At 36.4% G+C, this 21,597-nt stretch overlaps 1 protein-coding gene across 1 annotated transcript in view; it reads left to right on the top strand.

Moving 5' to 3' along the window:
- Window positions 1–21,597, top strand: part of CNTNAP5 (contactin associated protein family member 5) — a 958,268-nt gene that overhangs the window by 746,600 nt on the left and 190,071 nt on the right. Inside the window, exon 14 of the mRNA XM_045850657.1 lies at window positions 4,352–4,508. Coding sequence (XP_045706613.1) covers window positions 4,352–4,508 — 157 coding nt within the window. The remainder of the gene's footprint in view (window positions 1–4,351; window positions 4,509–21,597) is intronic.

Genomic DNA, 21,597 nt, shown 5'->3' with positions numbered 1-21,597 from the left:
TAGACAGGATGTGGAGAAAAGGGAACCCTCATACATCGTTGGTGGGAATGTAAACTAATATGGCCACTATGGAAAAAATATAAATATTTCTCAAAAAATTAAGAATAGAACTAGTGTATCACCCTTCAATTTCTCTTATGGGTACTTACCAAAAATATAATTTTAAAAAAGTATTGGTAAAAATATCTCTATCCTTATGTTCATTGCAGCATTATTTATAATAGGGAAACTTTGAAACAAATTGAGCAACTACAAAAGATGATTAGATAAAGAAGATATGGTACATATTTATAATGGAATTTTAATCAGCCATAAAAAAGAGAACAGATTGCCATTTTTTACAACATAGATAAATATTGAGGTTATTATGCTAAGTGAAATAAGTCAGATAAAAAAACAAGAAATATTATTTCACTCATTTGGATTATAAAACAAAAAGTAACAGTAATGTGGGTGGAAGTATGCATGGCAGAAGGGAATAAAAGGGGGAAAATGGGACAACAATAATAGCATAATCAATAAAATATATTTAAAAATATATAAATAAATTTAAAAAGTAATAAAGAAAATAACAAAACACACAGTAACAAACTCATAGGTACAGACAGCAGAATAGAGGTTAGAGAGAAAAGAGGGTGGGGGAGGGTTAAAGTGAATAAAGGGGTCAAACACATGGTTAGAAGGGAACTAAACTTTCAGTGGGGAACATGTAATAGAGTACACAAACATCAAATTGTAACCTTGTACACCTGAAAAATATATAATGTTAATAGTTAATGTCACTCCTATAATTCAAATTTTAAAAAACTGGTGATAGACATTAGGAAATGCCCTGAATTACTCTTTGGTTCTTATATTGAGCATTTATACTTCTCCACATAGCAAACCATTTGGGACTTGCCCCATGCCTTCAAGTTTCGCTCAGTTTATTTTTTTCATTGAGTTCTACCCTGACCATCCTAAATTGTAGTACACAAATCTTTACAACACACCTTATCCTTACTTGAAGGACTGATGTACTGTTTCCATACCCTTATCCTTTTCCTAATACTAAATTATCTAATTATTATCATTGTCAGCTTTTCATAATTACAATGCACGCTTTTGAGGGCATGTTTTATTTTTTGTTTGTTTTATTCTTATTTAATAATTTAGCCCAAGTACCTAGAATAGTTCCTAAAATATTATAGATTTTCAGTAAATATTGCTAAGGGAATACATATAATATTTACATATAACTTTATATACAAGTTCTGTTCAGAAGGTATCTAGCCATGTAATATGAAAAATAGAACCATTTATTGAAGAAGACAAGATATAAGACACATTGTACATAGGATAATGATACCTCAGTCCCTTTCAAAGTAGGCACTTTGAGACCTCATACATTTCTTCTAATCACCATCAGCTGCCCCATTATATTTTCCTGAAACCCACTGATTGCCTGAAATCTCTTTCTTTTCAAAGTTGATTTTCATTTTGGGAAAAGCCAGAAGTCACAGGGCACCAAATCTGGACCATAAGGGGGCTGAGCCACCTGGGTGATTTGATGTTCCACCAAAAAAATATTGCATGGAGAAGTGATGCACGAGTGGGTGCACTGTCATGATGAACTGCCAACCACCAGTTGCCCATAGGTGTGGCCTTCTGAATCATCTGAATACTTTTCATGGAGGAATGTTCAAGCTTAACACAAAATTTCATGCAGATTCATTGTTCTACTTGCTCAGTCATTTTGTATGTGATGGCCACACAGTACACATGCTCGGTCAATAGTGCCTACCACACCCACTGAGTAAGAGAGTGAAGTCATCATTGTTCACACATGCACACTCTAGTCCACTCTCCTTGGCTGTCAGGTTACATCGATGTTTCACAGATCATTCTTGTTACACTAACAATGGCTGGACCTTTTCTGGACAGATTATATACATATATATTTAAAAATTAATAGTCATTTAAAATTACCAAAGGAAAAGCAAGGATCTTTGTGAGCATCATATTTAAACATATAAACCTAGTATGTAACCTCCATTTTAAGGTTTATATAATTAACAGAAATCTATTTTTGAGTCTCACACTTGTTTAGTAAAATCTTTTTTTATGATTTGAAAAACTTCTATAAATTTAAAGTATTATTCATAAAATGATAATGTATCCAAAAACACAGGTGTAGATATCAGTGGAGGTGTTTAATAAATACGATTTTAAGCTGAATGGGGTTAAGTCTAGGTTTTCTTTGGATATTTCTCTTTTGTTTCTGTTGAGCATGAAACAGGAATTGAATATGTGTTTATTTTTAAAAGTGAAAATAAATATTTATCACATCAATTATTCATGATTTACTACTTCAAGGTAGAATTATAATATTTTCTAAGAATGCTACTACATTGAAATTTTGGCTAGGCAGCATTAAATTTTTATGCAACTCCTGATTTAAAACATAATGGATGAATAATTTATGTATATGAATAGTAACAAATTTTTCTGCATTACTCTCACTGCTGAATTCCTATGGAAGTCACTGAGGCAAGTTGTAAGAACCCTGACAATCTGGGACTTCCAAGAATTTTGTAGATGATGAGAAAATGTGTGGAAAGTACTCAAAAGCAGAAGACTCTCTGGGGTATGTAATAAGAGGCAGAAAGCCTGAAGGACTATCTATACTCATGGCAAAATTTCACTCTTCATTCTGTCTAAAATGTTTCAAGCTCTTTTATTAGTTTTTAAAGCGAGAATTACAGTTGGAGATGTCTGTTAACTAGTATAATTTTTAAAGCATGGATGAAACTACAGGGTATTATGCTAAATGAAATGAGCCAGGAAGTGAAAGACCAATACCATATCATCTCACCTATAAGTGGAGCCTAATAAACAAAACAAACAAGGGAGCAAAATAGAACCAGAGACATGGAAACAAAGAACAATTGACAGTGACAAGAGGGGAGGTAAGAGGGGATAATGGGGGAAAGAAGGGGAAGGGTCATCAAGGAAAATGTATAAAGGACCCATGGGCAAGGACAATGAGGGGAGGATTGAATGTGGGAGTGGTATGGGCAGGGCAGGGTAAGGCAATGGGAGAAAAATGGTGACAAGTATAACTGAACAACAATAAAAAAATTAGAAAAAAGCAATCATTCTAAGTGGAGAAATCATTTTTCATAGTGCCAAGTAGCTATAAATAATTAAACACTATTTCAAATGCATTGATTTCTTTCTAAATCCTACCCCAGATAAATCACACTCAAGTGGACTAGAGAGTTGGTAGGTTTATTTAGCTCATAAAGCTGTTTTAGGCTGAGGCAAGCTTAGGTAGCAACACAAGGGTAAAACATTGTGTATTTAAACATGTTTGCCCATGTTGGCTTTGGGTACAAGAAATGGAAGGATTTCTCCACCTCTCCCTCCTTCTAGGACTACCCAGGACTTTCCTCCATAATCTGGAGTCCAAACTACATAGTAAAGTTCAAAGTCATCATAGGTTATTTTGTATATAAGCTAAACCAAGTTTGTAATCATATGATTACATCATTATTGACATGAATTCTGAAAAAAACAATTTGTGCATAGCTTCTGGTGCATAAGCTCCCTAATATGATTCAGAAGGCCACACCTATTAGCAGCCAGTGGTTGGCAGCTTCATTATGATAGCACACCCACTCATGCATCATATCTCATGCAGTACTTTATGGTGGAACATCAAATCACCCAGATGACTCAGACCCCTATAGCCCAGATTTGGTACCCTGTGACTTCTGGCTTTTCCAGAAATGAAAATCAACTTTGAAAAGGAAGAGATTTTAGACTGTCAATGAATTTCAGGAAAATACGATGGGGGAGCTGATGGCAATTAGAAGTGTGCCTACTTTGAAGAGAACTGAGGCATCATTGTCCTATTTAGAATATTTCTTGTAACTTACATTTTCTTCAACAAATGTCTCTATTTTTCATATTATATGGCTGGATACATTCTGGACAGAACTCGTGTGTGTGTGTGTGTGTGTGTGTGTGTGTGTGTGTGTGTGTGTGAATTTTGTTCTTATATATGTCCTAGTTTATTTTCTTAAATGTGATACATCCCTGATTTGGTAGGCATTTAATAATATTTTGTGACTTTGTCTTTTAACAATATCCTACTATAAAAACCCTTTCATGAAAGTGTTGGTTATAGATACATATGCATGTAGATAAAGGTATTTTTTCTATATACATCTATGTGACTATAGAGAGGGAGGAAGAAGAAAAAATACACATATATTCTTTAAGAAAAATTTTATCCCAGGTTTTGTGATACCAGTTTTGTTATTTTAGGCATGCTCCCCTCTGAGTTGTGAAATACCTTGTCTTTCAGATGGAGTACCTTTTACCTGGTGGATTGGCCGGTCAAAGGAAAGGCACCCTTACTGGGGAGGTGCTCCTCCTGGAGTTCAGCAATGTGAATGTGGCCTGGATGAGATTTGCCTGGACATTCGGCACTTTTGCAATTGTGACGCTGACAAGGATGAATGGTAATGGGATCATGACCTTTCTACAGGTGTGGAGGAAGCACATTAATTGATGTATAACATTTCACCCAAGGGAAAAGGACATGGATGAGAAATTCAGTGTAAACTAGGGCATCCTAATGATTGTGATAGTTTTTAACTTAGAAAATAGCCAATTTTAGTACTTTTAAGGCTATTACTGAAGTTTATAAAGCATATCATCCTATCATCATCTCCTTATATTCTGAACATAATGACAAATTTAATATTTAGCTTTGTGATTTAGTCAATGTTTCTATAACGTATAGAATATAGGTTTTGATAGAGTGAAAGAAGATAAGAATATGTAATTACACAGATGTTTTTTCATTCCCCCATTTCCCCACTGTTTTAGTCACCAGCCAAACCTACTACTGCCAATGAAAATATAGCAAAGAAAACTGATGTTTGCCCTGATGTTTGCCCTGGCATAGCTTAGTAGATTAAGTGCTGGCCTGTGAACCAAAGATCTGCAGGTTCGATTCCCAGTCAGGACATATGCCTGGATTGTGAGCCAGGTCCCCAGTAAGAGACACAAAAGGGGCAACCGCACATTGATGTTTCTCTCCCTCTCTTTCTCCCTCCATCCCCTTCTCTAAAAATAAGTAAATAAAATATTTAAAATAACAAAGAAAACTGATATTTGGGCTCTGGGCTTTGAATTTTGCTTGTTTCATCAAATGCTAATCAATATAATTAGGAATTTTTATGTCAAGTGGCTTTCATCCCAGTTGAAATGTAAGTGCTTTGCCCTCACTGTTAAAAACAAGAATGTTTCAAATGAAATTTAAGGTCAAGTCAGAACTTCAATTCTGCAAAGAATGGACCAAACATTTTGTTTCATTCACTAGATGAACTACCTCTTCAGAATGCTGTAGAGCTGCTAGGGCTCCAAGACAAGATATCTGGGTGCCTTCTCCAAACCTAGAAATCTTAACATGGATTAATTCACATGAAGTTGACTGGAGATAGAAAGATTTCTTCATTCCTTGGCCCCCACTTTACCCTGCATTGACTTCTATCACAGCATCAAGGATGCCTGCAAATAAACTGTTACTCATGTCTCTGTTAATACTTAGCCTCTCCGGAGTTATACCCATACTGGAAAACTCAGTGGTAGTTAGCTGAATAGATGAATTTAGAAGACTTTGAGGAGAAATTATTACAAAATGGTATCTGCAATCTTGAGATCTTTGTGTGGAAGGGTTAGATGATTATGTTGCCAGGAAAACATGTTCAAAATTCTGTGTAACCAGAAGCATAAGTTCTCTCAATTTTTTACTCTTTAATTCTCATTCAGTACAGATAACATCAGAAAAGCATAAATGTATATATAGCCTTGAATGGAAACATCTTTATTGTATTATGTATAACTAGAGAGGTTGATATGAGAAGTAGAATATAAATAACTTTTTGAGAAAGGGAAGTGTTCTAATTACCTTCAACTCTCAATCCATTTTTGACTGGATTCTTGATCTTTGCTCACTGTTTAATTTCCTGTGGTGCAGTCATTTTGTACTGATATAGTACTTTCCATGCTGTCTTTGTGCCTTCTCTTCCTAGTTAATAGCTGACCAGGGCTGAGTTTGATTTACTGAACACTGAGAGGCTGCAGTGAAGAATGATATAGCATCATCTGAAATTGAAAGATTAGACCATCATATTGAATTGCCCCCACACACTCTTCTCTAGGACTTTCCACTTATCACCAGTTCTACTCAGATTCAAGGCTCCTCCTTTGACTTTCTCACTGGTTTAATACCTTCGAACTCCTCATATGTTGACTTAAATTTATCATCTAGGCTGTGCTTAGAAGAACTCTTCAAAATGTCTTTTCCCTAAACTCTGGGTCAACCAATACCTCTATTTATACAAAGGTTATTGCACATTTCACGACTCTCCATTTTCTTTAAAGCCCTGGGAAAGGCCCCATCATCTGCCACTTTGTGTGGCAAATAATCTCTGTTAGGACATCAACATTTAATTCTAGAAATAGGTTTTGATCAATAACCAACCTACCAAGGGTCAAGAAAACTTCCATTTTTAAATATGCCTATCTGCCCTGGCTGGCATAGCTCAGTGGATTAAGCGCAGGCTGCAAACCAAAGCATCGCAGGTTCAATTCCCAGTCAGGGCACATGCTTGGGTTGCCAGCCAGGTCCCTAGTGGGGACCACATGAGAGGCAACCACACATTAACGTTTCTCTCTCTCTCGCTTTCTCCCTCCCTTCACCTCTCTAAAAGTAAATAACTAAAATATTTAAAAATAAATAAATAAATAAATAAATAAATAAATAAATAAATAAATATGCCTATCCTACCCATGGGATCCCAGAGGATATGTTGAGCATCTCAGGACAAAATATAAGTGAGGTGTGGAAGTTCATTCTAGTATTGTGATGAGGAGATAGAGGTAAAAATTCTGATTTAACTCTTCTGGATTTTATTCATTGCCTTTGGACAAGCCATTGTCTGTCATAAATTAGTCTAGAAAATAATTTTTTACAAAAGCAATTATATGTTGCATGTTTACTGAGCACCTGCTCTGAGACAGTTCAAGCAGTTCTCTGTGCAGAAAAATTCAGGCATTATAATCTCTGCACTTGAGGAACTTGCTGCATAGTAGGAAATAAAAAGCTAGTTAGCAATAAATGGACCAGTGAGATGAATTCGATAATAAAAAAAGCATAGCTGTGCCTGTACTCAGGGTGAATATGGTCTGAGATGGTTAGATTTCAAGGAAAAGTGGTAGTTAAGTTTTGAAAGGCCAGAAGTTGATTAAAGTTCATTTAGTACAGGTAGGTGGAAACTCCATGTGTTCAGACAGGGAAATGTGAAAAAATATAAAATTATTACTTTCCCAAAACATCAGCAATATTGATGTGGTTGTTGCATAGTTCTCATTTGGGGAACTTACAAGAGAGGAAGGCAGGGAAGAAAGTTGAATACAGATCATGAGACTTCTAGTATGTGAAATAACAATGAGATGGTTTTTTAACAAGGATTACAAACATAGACTATACACTCAGACATGAAACATGGCAGAGCCTCTAGAAATGCATTCATTTTTCTTTTATTTATTCGACTCTTATTTATTATAGAAAGAAAAGTGCAAAAACTGACATAATTGTGAAATAATAAAGCATTACTTAACATTTTTTTCACCCTCATACATGGGCAACATGTGGTCAAGCTGGTTTTCCACTTATTTCAAATTTTTGTTTCAGACAATCATGCCCCTTTAAGTATTATTGGTGTTCTGCATGCTCCCAAGAAACATCAAATACATTTCCCTTGTAAAATTTTCTCAAGTTCCTGCTCTTTGTAGTTAATCAGAAAACTGATTAGAGCTACTATAGTATGTAGTGCAATAGATAGAAGTTTAATATATTACAAGTCCTAGATAATGCCATTATATAAAAATGTTATCTGTCATATATTGAATTATTCTTATTTAAGCCAATATATTTCAAGTCTGATATAATAACCCCAACAACTCTTGAGGTTTTTTATTATCTCATTTCCCCAGAAAAGAACACTGAGAGTCTGAGATGAGCAGTGGCTTGGTTAAGGTCATATGACTAAAAAGGTAGAGTTGGGCTCTAGCTGAATTCAAGGATTTTCTGCTGAGTACATAAAAGGAGCTGCTAAGTTGGGATTTTTAGTCATGGCTATTAAGGATACCAGAGAGACGTCTCCCGGGAGCTCTCAAGTCCCCCTATGGAAGCCTGCATCTTTCTTTTTGCTATTGTAATGAATAACAGTTTCATAACCAATGATCATTTGCAAAGGTACTCCTCTTTGATTTAATTATTCAATGTATAGTAATTCTCCCCCTATTTGGTAATTTCTTTTTTGTTGTTTAGGATTTTATTTATTTTGGAGTTCTGGCCAACATGGAGGCAAGGTAGAAACCCTTTGCTTCCTCACACAACCAAAAGGAAGAATACAACCAATCTAAAATCAATAAACAACCAGAAGCACCAAAAAATCAAACTGCATGGAACCCCAACAAAGGAATTAAAGAAAAAATCAATCAGAACAACCAGACTGGTAAGGCAGTAGACTGTGTCAGGATGGCAGGCAGAAAAAAATCGTAGTGAATTGGTGGACCTTGTGGGAGGGGCTGGCTGCAGCAAGGCAGCTGCATAGCTGTGTGGGCAGGACAGACTTAAGGGGAAAGAGACTCAGAGTTGATACTACCATTGCTACATTGGTAGAAACTCCCAGTCTCACACAAGAGTCCAACAGAAAGTTTGCTGGGGACAAACAGGAGAGCTGCATTGTTCCTTCTCTGGTGCCTCCACCACAGGCAGCACCCCAGTGCAGCAAGGAGGGTTAAGAAATATGGCCCAAATGAAAGAACAGAGCATAACCTCAGAAAAAGAACTAAACAATGAGGGCACAGCCAATCTATCTGATGAAGAATTTAAAGTCCTGATAATCAAAATGCTCACAGATCTAATTGAGCTTGGTCAAAAAATGAAAAACAAGTGAAAGACACTCAAAATGAAATAAATCAAAATATTTGGGGAACCAATAGTGACAGGAGGGGAACCAATAGTGACAGGAAGGAAACCAGGACTCAAAGCAATGATTTGGAAGAAAAGGTAAAAATAAACATCCAATGGGAACAGAATGAAGAAATAAGAATTCAAAAAAGTGAAAAGAATCTTACAAACCTCTGGGACAAGCTGAAACACTCCAATATACAAATTATAGGGGTGTCCAAAGGAGAACAACAGCAAAAAATTGAAAACTTGTTTGAACAAATAATGAAGGAAAACTCCCCCAATCTGGTGAAGGAAATAGACTTCCAGGAAGCCCGGAGAGTCCCAAAGAAGTTGGACCCAAAGAGGAACACACCAAGGAACATCACCATTAAGTTACCCAGGTTAAATATAAAGAGAAAATCCTAAAAGAAGCAAAGGGAAAGGAGACAGTTACCTACAATGGAGTTTCCATAAGACTATCAGCTGATTTCTCAAAAGAAACCTTACAAGCAAGAAGGGGCTGGAAAGAAATAGTTGAAGTCATGAAAGGCAAAGGCATACATCCAAGATTACTCTATCCAGCAAAGCTATCATTTAGAATGGAAGGGCAGATAAAGTGTTTCCCAGATAAGGTCAAGTTAAAGGAGTTCATCACAGTCAAGCCATTATTATATGAAATATTAAAGGGACTTATCTAAGAAAAAGTAGATTAAAAGTATGAACAATAAAATGACAACAAACTCACAACTATCAACAACTGAACCTAAAAGAAAAGAAAAACAATGAAAACAAAAACTAAGCAAACAACCAGAACAGGAACAGAATCACAGAAATGGATATCACGTGGAGGGATTTTGGTGGGGAGGGGGAAGGGAGGAATGAAAGAAAAAGGTACAGGGAAGAAGCAGCATAATTAGTAGGCATAAAATAGATTGAGAGAGATAAAAAATGGTATAGGAAACAGAGTACTCAAAGAACTTACATGTACAACCCATGGACATGAACTAAGGGGGAGGGGCCTGCTGGAGGGTTGGAGGGAGAGGGTGGAGGTTGGATAAAAGGAGAAAAAATGGGAAAACTGTAATAGCATAATCAATAAAAAATACTTAAAAAAGATTGTATTTATTAATTTTTAGAAAGAGGGGAAGGGAAAGAGAAAGAGGGAGAGAAACATAAATGTATGGTTGCCTCTCATGTGCCCACAAATGGGGACCCAGACCACAACCCAAGCATGTGCCCTGACTGGGAATCAAACCAATGACCCTTTGGCTCACAGGCCTGTGCTCAATTCACTGAACTACACCAGCCAGGACCCTATCTAGTAATTTCTGATCCAGCTACTTCAAACTGGTGGACTCCTTGGAATAAGAAAGAAAACTGATGATAGATTCAACCTAGAGACAGTACAGGAGAGTGATGGACTATATGAAAAGTGGAAAATCAGACATTCATGTAGAGGGATATGATGGATGCTTGTGGATGGATATAATGTATAATATTACAGGGATATAGAGGATGGCTACAGTTTGCAAAGATGTTTATACAGAGATGTAGGGGGTAGTTGTACAGGGATACCAAATGTTGTACAGAGATATAGCACATAGTTGTACAAGGGTACAGGCGATGGTTGCAGTGGAATACCAAGGATGGTCATACAGGGATACAAAGGATGTTTGGGGTGACAAGTTGGAAGGGCTGGTATATGGTCTCAAGTGTGCCTCCTGGTGATGGCACATGGGCCAAATAAGATGTGTTCTCATCTAAACATCCAGGTAGTACTAAAGTGAAGCCCTCTTGCTTAACAGACAAACTTTCTTTTATTTATTTACAAGAATACACAGACACAATTATTTGAAATATAGTAACTTATTTCTTTGCCCTTTGATTTTCCTGAACATTTGTAAAAAGTGCATGGAACAAAATATTAAGATAAATGGTATAACTTTTAAATTCTGCTATAGGGTTTAAACATTTTTCTGCAGATGACTTCTGTTGCGCGTGGGTCACCGGCTAGCAGTGACCACGGCACACTGTGGATGGCTCGACAATACGCGAGAAAAAAACACACATGCACAGAGACAAACCAGTTTCTGTGGGGAAGTAGGGACAGAATGGCCACCCCCCCTAGTGGGGAGCGCACTGATCCACCGTCCATACCTGCTTTTATTAGGCTCATTTTGCATAATAACTCAGGTAACGTACAATACTCATTAGGGGAAGTAAGGAATATAGGAAACAAAGAACTCTGCCGGTCTATTGAGTTGGGGGGTCAAAGAGCTGTAAGGCTGAGGAACAAACTAGCTTCCTCCTAAGACCCTCCTCATTCAACTGAGAGCATTCTTAAACAAAGAAGGTTTCACAGTAATTTACATGTTCTTTCTTAGGCCTGATCACCCCGGGAAATCCGCACTTCCCAGTACCGAGCTGTACTTCCCCATCATTGTTTCAGGCTTAGGTGGAGCGCGGGAACTAAGGCCACCGAGAGATAAGGAGATTTTCTTCTGGACGCTGAGAACTCAGACTTTGTCAAAGCCGAGGAGTGAGGGTCCATCACCCCCCTTTGCTGCAGCCCCCCAAGTCCTTCTTTTGGGGGGGCCTCCCAAAAGTGATCGTGCCTGGCTTGGGTTGTTCCCCCCGTGGGGAATCTTACCCGTCTTTGGCTAACCGACCAAGCTTTTTGGGGGGTTCAGTTATGAACAAAGCAGCAGAAACAGCATTCCTGCCAGGAAGATAAGCTTTTGTCTCCTTGCCGGCTCACGGTTCCAAGGGCGTTCCCTTAGCCTAGCCTAGGCGGGGGTTTCAGTTTTCTGATACCAGTCAGGGCGGTTCCCAACAGACTTCTCCTGGCTATCAAAAAGTAATTAGAGTGATCTTAAGTTTCCTAAGTTTTCTTTCTATAAATTTGCCTTCCACATTTATTATTGGCATATACAAATTTAATTCAGTCCCAGAACTTTGACCTCCTCAGAGATCCTTTATTCCTTTCCCATGGGATTTAATGAGACAGTTGCTTTTAGGAGGATGGTGCTTGGTATATCCAAGACAGTTAGGGCTGTGCTGTTTACTTATCTAGGCTCTTCATTGATCTCTGACTTCATTTGATTTCTTCAAGACCACCACCGCTGAGATTTGCAGACTTAGTGCAGTGAAGGGTGCCTCATACTTGGTAATAAAATAGATGGTGTAGGAGTCCTGAGCCCTGAGAGAAAGGAAAGGATCACCTGAGGACACACTAAGGCTCTATCTCATTAAAGCAATAGTATACAAACTCCGCTTGTTGAATTTCATTATTTTTAAATCTGTTTATGAGCTATTCCACTTCTTATTGAGTTTTAGAAGTGGCTTTGCCCCAAGCAGGCAGAAATTATGAGGGTTTATGTAGGTGTTTACTAACTTAGTCCCTAAATTTCCACATGCACCTAGCAGAATATACAGGGCTAGTTCCTTTTGTTGGAGAAAAGTATGCTTGGCACATGGTAGGTCTTTCATGCTTTTAACTGTTGAGTGAATCAATTAAAAAATAATTAAGGAAGTTATTTCTTTTCTCCCCATGTTATCTTCCTGGCCAAATGCACCCTTTACTTGGTAGTTACATTTGGCTGTTTTATTCATTAAATTTTCACTTAAAGCATATATCCTGAAACAATGTAATACTGGCTTATTTACACTAATGATCCCATGACTGGATTTCAGATTGTTTTTAGACAGGATGTTTGTGGTGTATCTGAAAACAGAGAATATAAGGCATCACACACATAAGAAAAAGAAGAGACAATAGAAAAATGGAGAAAAGGAACTTATAACCAGAGTTTGATAATTCAAAACCAATATAACACATTATTATTTTATAGAATTGTAGATTGTGTTAAATAGTTGATATTTTGCCAAGGACAGCATTATGGAGTTTGATTGTTTGTTTTGTATTTAATGACAATAGCATTCTATCATCTATAAGGAAAATGACAAATATAAACAATTTATGGTATGTTGTTTTTAGGAAACAAAACATAGCTATGAAATACTCCTTATTAAACTGATAGGAAACAAAGATATACAATGAGGCTGCTGTTGTGTATTTTACCATTTCTTTATGATAATTTTTTATTTGTGATTTTTCATCATTAAAAATAAAATGCAATGAACATTTTTTAATATTGAGTTATACTTTTCCCACTTTTAAAAATCATTATTTCTATTGCATGGGTTCCTCATTTAGAGTTTTTAAATTATCCACTTTTCTCTTTTGATAGATGTGGCCAAAATGCTGAAGGGACTTAGGACTTTATACAGATCACAAGGGAGTAAGTTCAGAACTGGCTGCCCTGACTCTGGGGTAAAATGATCTCCCACAGGGATGTGCAGAACTCACTAGAGGCAAAACAGGACCACACAAGAAGACATTAGGAACAATTTCTTTTTTCTCAGAACTCGCTGGAACCCTTAGCCAGGTGTGGACAGCTGTGACAGAACCCTAGTGATGTTACTCAGTTTTTCTGTGTGTGTGCGTGTGTGTGTCATTTCTACTGTGCATGGTGCTGCTTCCTAGGTCCATGTCAACACTCTAGCACTCCGGAGTAACTGTAAATCTATGTCAGGGGCTCTGTATTTCTTTTGAAGCATAGAACCTTCATCATTAAGAAGGAGAAAGAGAAGGAAGAGGAGCAAGAGCAAGAGGAAAGGGGGAAAATGTTTTTTTGTGGTTTTTTTTTGCAAATATGTCATATAGGTTTTCAGTGAAAACATTATGAAATAGCACATGTAATACATTTAGAACTTACCCAGTTAAATTCACATTTGGAACTCACATCTACTTTTGTTGGCAGCACCCTCATTTTCTGGATGTAAGATGCAATTTACTTTTAAATAATCTTTTATTATGTAATGGGATGATCAAACCCTGGATTTGTCACGTATGACCTATAGATTGTAAATCACTTAGCTACTCTGAGCTTCAGGTTTCTATTCTATGAAAAATACATGAAATAAAATCAAATAAAATTTTTAAAAGATTCTCTGGGGAGTACTGGCTGAGTTAACAATAACTTGTGCATATAGCAGACCATGTATTTGGTTCTCAAAAATGTTTTAGTAATTATTTCTATTATTATTTTTATTTTTATACTATCTTTTTTTTTAAATATTTTGTTTATTTATTTTTAGAGAGGTAAGGGAGAGAGAAAGAGAGAGAGAGAGAAACATCAATGTGCGGTTGCTGGGGGCCGTGGCCTGCAACCAGGCATGTGCCCTGACTAGGAATCGAACCTGCGATGCTTTGGCTTGCAGCCCGAGCTCAATCCACTGAGCTACGCCAGCCAGGGTATACTATCTTAAATAAACTGTAAAAAACAGCATTTACCTATAGGAGTTAAAGTAGTTTCTAAGAAATGTATATATACATATATACAATAACATAAGATAATTAAATAGTATACCAGAACAGTAAAATATATCATTCAGCCAATAAATTGTGGATGAAATGACAAAAGAACACTCTCCAAAAACCGGGCTGTCCTCTGAAAGTTAGGTAGCAAAAATAATCATGTACTGAATGAGTCTGCCTGAAACAGAAATGAGCCAGGAGATTGCTTATAAATGTGTAACCAAAGAGTTTGTGAACAACCAGAACTCCTGTCAAGGTGACCCTGTGTAACCTCAGGGAACATAGGCCTGGAAAATGATTGCAAATTAGTGAACTGAAACCTAATCAATTGACTTGTATCTTGTGTGAAGAAAGCTTGTGTGAATGGAATGGGTATGGTCAGACTGTGAGACCCAAGAAGATAGCTCAATGACTCAGGGCCTATTTTGTTACCCCATAACTTCCCTGAGAAAATGTGGACTAAATGTGGGAAATAACAGCTTTTATTCAAATTCATGGGATAGTCGCTATCTGTGAGAGTGAGACTAGGCCTAGAGAACAGGTAACCATGGTGGGTTTAGCAAAGGCTTTGTTATTCAAACTCTGGCCTCTCTACTTGCAAATGATGCACCCTGAGAAGTTTGGTCATCTCTTTGAACCATAGTTTTTTATCCTGTACAAGCCAGGTGATGATTATAACATCATCACAAGGTTGAGGATTAAATAAAATAATGTGTAAAACTCTACTTTGATGTTCACATGGCCAGGGAAGGGCAACAGGCAACTCTTATGCTCAGTTCCAGTCATGTGGGTGCTCAGTTCCAGTAGTGTGTGTGCTCAGTTGAATCCCAAAGCCCTCACTATTCTAAAGGCAGTGCCTCTATCTTATGGATCATTTTTTTAGAAAGAAGTTTTCTCTGTGAAAGGCAATTGTGGTTTTAATAGTATTTCATTGTTCACTCTATTATGTTGAGTATTTTGGAATTCAGAATCTACCTGTAAGAAATAGAGACTTCTTCAAAGGTTTTAAGCTACCAAGAATGAATTCCGGTTTACATTTGTAAGTATGTTTCTGGGAGCAGTGTGGAGAAGAATGAAAGAAAGGAAGAAATTATAGAGATTAAGAGCAGGGAACCAGTTAGGTAACCAGACCAAGGCCCAGGATGGGACTCCAAGGCCTCCAAATAACTGAGACCAAATAATTCAACAACTCAACACCAGAAAAACAATCTAATTTTAAAAATGGACAAAAAACCTGAATAGATATTTCTCTAAAGACAATATATAAATGGCAAATAGCCATATGAAAAGATGTTCAATGTCACTGATCATCAGAAAAATGCAAATTAAAACCACAATGAGGTATCACCTCCAACCTGTCATAATGGCTATCATCAATAAATCCACAAAGGACAGGTGTTGGAGAGGATGTGAAGAAAAAGGGAACCTCATGCACTATTTATTAGTGGGAATGTAGATTGTTGCAACCACTGGAAAACATTGTGGCATTTTATCCAAAAATTAAAAATAAAACTACCTTATGAGCCAACAATTCCACTTCTGGAAATATATCTGAAGACATCTGAAACAGTGATTCATGGGACTATATATACCCCTATGTTCATTGTAGCTCTACTTACAATAGCCAAGATTTGGAAGCAGCCCAAGTGTGCATTACTAGATGAGTGGATGACATAATAAAATACTACTCATCCATAAAATATAAGGAAATCTTACCTTTTGTGACATGGTACATGGACCTAAAGGATAGTATGCTAAGTGAAATAAGCCAGTCAGAGAAAAACAAATATCATATGCTTTTACTTATATGTGGAATCTAATGAACAAAATAAACAAAATAGAAACAGACTCATAGATACAAAGTACAGACTGACACCTGTCAGAGGTGAGGGGGCTGAAGGCCTTGGTAAAATAGGCAAAGGGATTAGGAAAAAAAACATAGATACAGACAATAGTATGATGATTGGTACCTCTACCATCAAACAGGGGCATGAGAGAGGTTGAAGAAGGTAAACAGGGGATAAATGCCGATTGTAGGAGACTTGACTTTGGATGGTGAACACACAATGTAGTGTATACATATTATATATATATATATAGGATTGTACACTTGAAATCTATATATAGAATTGGCCAAAAAGTTTGACTTTTATTTAAGATGGATCTAGTAGCTCTTAGTTGTCTTGCACTTCATTCAACACAATTTTGTTAGATTGTATTATGACAGCTGTCATATCACTGTGCATTTAAAAAACATAGATTGGTGAATTTTTGTCTAGTCATTTTATTATTGAACATGGAAGAAAATACACATTTTTGGCATATTATGCTTTATTATTTTGATAAAGGTAAAAATGCACTGAAATACTAAAAAATATTTGTGCTGTGACTGATCAAATGTGTCAAAAGTGGTTTACAAAATTTTGTGCCAAAGATTTCTTGCTGGATGATGCTCCATCATTGGGTAGACCAGTTAAAGTTGATAGTGATCAAATCAAGACTTAAATGAGAACAATCAAATGTTTTACCATACCAGAGATAGCCAAATACTCAAAATATCCAAATCAATAACTGATGAAAATGAAAAATGTGTTTTTCATTTTACAGAAAACAAAAACTAAATGGACTTTTTGGCCAACCCAATAATTTTATTAAGCAATGTAACACCAATACATTCCAGTAAAAAAATAAAAACTGAGGTCAAGTGGATGAAGATAGGGCAGTTGAACTGAAAGACATAAAGAAGGTGAGGTAGTGGAAGCTGTTAATCAAGAATAACCAAGGATGTGAGGAAAATAGAAGAGATAAAGACCTGCATGGGTATGGACTGAGCAACTGGAATCATGGGCACAGGTCATTCACAGAATTGAGTAACACAGACAAGTAGGAAAGCCAGTCCCTGGAAAACATAGCAAGTGGAGGAGGTTTGGGCATATAAGTTAGAGATGAGTACTTTTGACATCTAAAGGAGAGACTTAATAGGCAGTTGAATGATACATATTCATAGGGGGAAAAGTGTGTGTAACAACAAAAAAAGGCAACATTCAGAAATGTCGTGACAAAGAGGTTGCCATATTGCAATGGAAATTGGTAATTCAGTGAGAAATTTCCATGGAGCAAAGGGAGAAAAGGCTGATTGTGGTACTTTGAGGAGGAAGGGGAATGGAGTTGATGAAATAGGAGAAAAAAATGCCATCAATTTCCTGAGGAACTTTCAAGGCACTACTGAACACTGCCTTCTTCCCTATTAAGAACAGGTTAATCAAATTTTGCCCCCCAATTCTTCATTTGTGGTAGTATTTTTTAAATCAAGTGTGTATTCATAAAATCTTAAGAACCATTTTAAATTCTTAGTAAAAAGTAACATTGGGTAAAGTTTGGCTGTATTTATGTGACTTAATTTTGTATTCTCCCATCTACTTGAATTGAGCCCTACAGTTTCAAGTTTCTAGAATATTTATAAAAGAAATATAGTTTCTGACAATTTTAAATATCTGCCAGAATTGCTTTGTTTTGTTAGGACCTGAAAATAAGACTCCAGTTATGATCTTGCCAGGGTAGGGCACAGCTGAATAGATATCTCCAGGTATGGACTTATACAATATATGTGACCAGAGTGTATGCTTGCATTTGAATTTTTGGACAACCAAGTGACTCTAGCTCATTTTGAGCTTGTTGTCATTTAATCCCCTAGGTCACTTTTCTCTGGAAATGCTCAGAAGGAAGAGAAAAGGGAAACAATTGCATATACCAGAGTTAGGATAGAATTATTGGCAAGCATCAACATGGTGCTTTAGACTTGCAGAGTTGCCTTTGGGCATCTTACCAGCCATTCCTTGAAGCCACAGGCCATGGAATGCATTGTTTCACAAGCTCAAGGGAAGGGTGTGCAGAGTGTCTTAAAACTAATCTCAGATTCACCGAAGGGCTTCAAAGGAAGCTGAAGTCTGGAGCTCATTGCATAATGTTCTATGTTTTTCTATCTTACTTAAAGGTTTTATTTTTTAATTCTGAGTGAAAGAAAGAGGATGTAAAAAAGAAAGAAAAAAATTCTTTGTTAGACTCAGTCACCAAGTGACTCCATTAAAAACAAAGCTTACAAAGCAGTAGTTAACTAAAATTGGTTGGTGAAAGCAAATGGGAGCATGTCACCTATCGCCAGGCTTTTCTGATACACTATCAGGGGTGTCCAACCTTTTGGCGTCTCTGGGCCACACTGGAAGAACAGTTGTCTTGGGACACATATTAAATACATTGTCTCATGTAATCACAAAAAAATCTCATAATGTTTTAAGTAAATTTATGATTTTCTGTTGGTCCTCATTCAAAGCCATCCTGTTCCGCATGCAGCCTGTGGGCTGGGGGTTGGACACCTCTGCTGGAAATCAGAGGGTCCTGCTGTACTCTGCAATTCTGAGTTTGATAAAATCTCAAGATTCAAATACTAAACTGAGAAGAGACCACATTGACAATTCTGAGTCATGCCTTTTCTCCTGAAAATGTTTTTCTCAATTATTTTCCTTAATTCACATTTTTATTAAGTCATGTGTGTTTCTTGATACCCAAATTTTTGTGCCTGAAGAGTTTCCATAAGCTAGAGTCTGTGGCTGGCCTCCCCATTTCTTGTTCATCAACTGGGGGACTCCCTGTCTTATTTTCCTTATAAAAATTCTTTGCATTCCATATTTTAATTTCAAACTTTAATGGGAATTTCAATAGCTATTTGAGTCCCTACTATGTAATAGTCAGTGTGTGAACTGTTTTATATACATTTGATTCACACAATATCAAATTAGTATTATTACCACCATTTAAGAGATACAAAAACCAAGGCCCAGAATGACCTCCCTGTGATCACATGAGTGTGTTGAGGTACATGAATTCAGCCCATGCCATCTGATTCAAATGGCAATGCGTTCCCACTGTAGCACAATCATTTCTGTACTTATCAAGTATGTCAGTACCCTTTACTCTGAGGTAGAGTCCCATATATTCTAAAGGGAGACAAAGTCTGTAAAGTGTTGGCTCTTGAGAAAGTAAGTTCAAACAAATAAGAAAAGCAAGATAAAGTGTAGAAAGTCAGATGTGGAACTGTGGACTCTCTGCTATCAATAGGTACCAAATTATACCAAATGATATAATTTGTATCATTTTCTTAAGGTTAAAATCCACTACCACCACCCACCCTCCAGATATTCTACCCATTAATGCTTTGAAAGGTTTGAATCGTACCTGTCATTCACAAACTTAATTTAGTCCAATTCTCAATGTGACCCTAAAAGCATGAATAAATATTCAAAGTTTCCTTGATGCCTAAGTTGCCTGTCAACTGAACATATTTCTCAGCTGCATTTCATTGACCAGTGCAGTGTTGGATCTCACCACTGTTTTGTGTTTGTTTGTTTTTTTCTTTTTTTTAAAGAATTTTAAATTCATTGCCAAGATTTAAAAATTGAGAATTTTTACATTAATATTTAGGTGAGCCCATTGGCCTTATTACATATGAATAACATAATTACCACTTTACTAATGGGTATCACCGCCTTCTTCAGATGGACAGCCCAGTTTCTTTCTTGCAGTCTTCCTATCTTCTTTCTTTCTCTTTGTTTTTACTCCTGACAGTGAACCTGTGTGTCATGTTCCATTTATCATCTAACATAAAGCCAGCCTCACTCATTTTTACTCCTTTCCTGGTCTCTGTTGTCATTTGACTTTGTCATTTGACTCTGTTTACTCCTTTCCTGGTCTCCGTTGTCATTTGACTCTGTTTCTATTCCATTAAATAATTTGGAGAGAAGTTATTATTTATTTATTTATTTATTTATTTATTTATTTAAGTTTTCAGGTGAAAAATAATTTTGGTAATATTTATTGCATCATCAAATTTAATATGAATTCTTTTTCTCTTTTATTTGGAAAATATTTTTATCCTTAGAGTGCTATCTGGATATCCTAATACTTTGACACAAGGACATCAAATTGATGTTGACAAAATGACAGTGTGTAAGGGAAGCAATATACCATTTCACCTTGAAAATAAAAATGGAGAGAAAAGAATCCTATGGAGATACAGAGCTACATTGAGAGAGGATGTGGTTTTGGTTTACACCACTTTGATTACTTGGAATTTGCTTTGTAATCTCTTCCTGAAAAGATATTGGAATGTGAAGACTCATAATTTATTCTAAGTAACATTTAGATCTGTACTTTCAAATGCAAACAAAAGTCTTAGGTCAGATAAGATTTAAAGTTGATTGTTACTACTCCATTTTTCAGCATTTCCCATATATCAGACACTATGCTAAGTGACTATACAATCTCATTTAATCCTCTCTGTAACTCTATGATATAAAATTTATCTCCATTTAAAAAATGAGGATACTGGTGAGTCTCAGAAATAAAGTGGTTTGCCCAAGCTAACACAGATAGAAACTGGGGACCTGATTTTCTAGAACAAATCTGTCTGTTTCCAAAGCTATACCCTTAAAACACTTTATTGCACTATTTGGTCCTTGCTGTGTTTCCCCAATTGATAATCTGGATATTATCTTTTGTTGTCTCTAAACTCAGAGGGTTAATGATAGTGAAATTTAATATTGATTGTGAGTGTTTTGTTGACTTTATGAATACAGCAAGATCACTAATATGAATCTTCTTCTTTATGTTCTTGTTATCAACTTGCTGCATCATATACTTTGCCCTGAGTATTTGATAATGTTGCTCTGTCTTTCAATTCCCATGTACCAGCAAGATGATCCATCTTTCATTTAACTGAGGCTGTGTTAGTGGGAAGCCCAGCCCACTTGTCTGTGAGTTCTCAGACCAACTCATTGACTCATATGATTCAGTTCCACTCAGATTAACATACATGTATGACATACTTGTCAAACTTAGATATGGGATAGATGCCAAGTATGTGACCACACTCCTGCCCCTCTGTCATGTCACCTTAGGCAAGTTTCCTAATATCTCTGAGGCATAGTTTCTAATTGTTAAACGGGAATAATGGCACCCACTGTATAGAGGTGTTATATAGGAAAAATAAACATACCTCTTAGTATATTTCTGGTTTAAAATATTTATTAATTCAATACCTACATTTATTTTATACTCTCAGTTAAATAGTATGTTCTCATCAGTACTCCAAAAACACAATGTACAAAGAGAAAAAAAAATCAATAGCTTAAACCTATTATTAAAA

This window comes from Phyllostomus hastatus, unplaced genomic scaffold (genome assembly GCF_019186645.2).
Source record: "Phyllostomus hastatus isolate PE091 unplaced genomic scaffold, TTU_PhHast_1.1 phas_contig_84, whole genome shotgun sequence".
Classification (NCBI taxonomy): Eukaryota; Metazoa; Chordata; class Mammalia; order Chiroptera; family Phyllostomidae; genus Phyllostomus; species Phyllostomus hastatus.
This window is presented reverse-complemented; position numbering and strand designations above follow the sequence as displayed.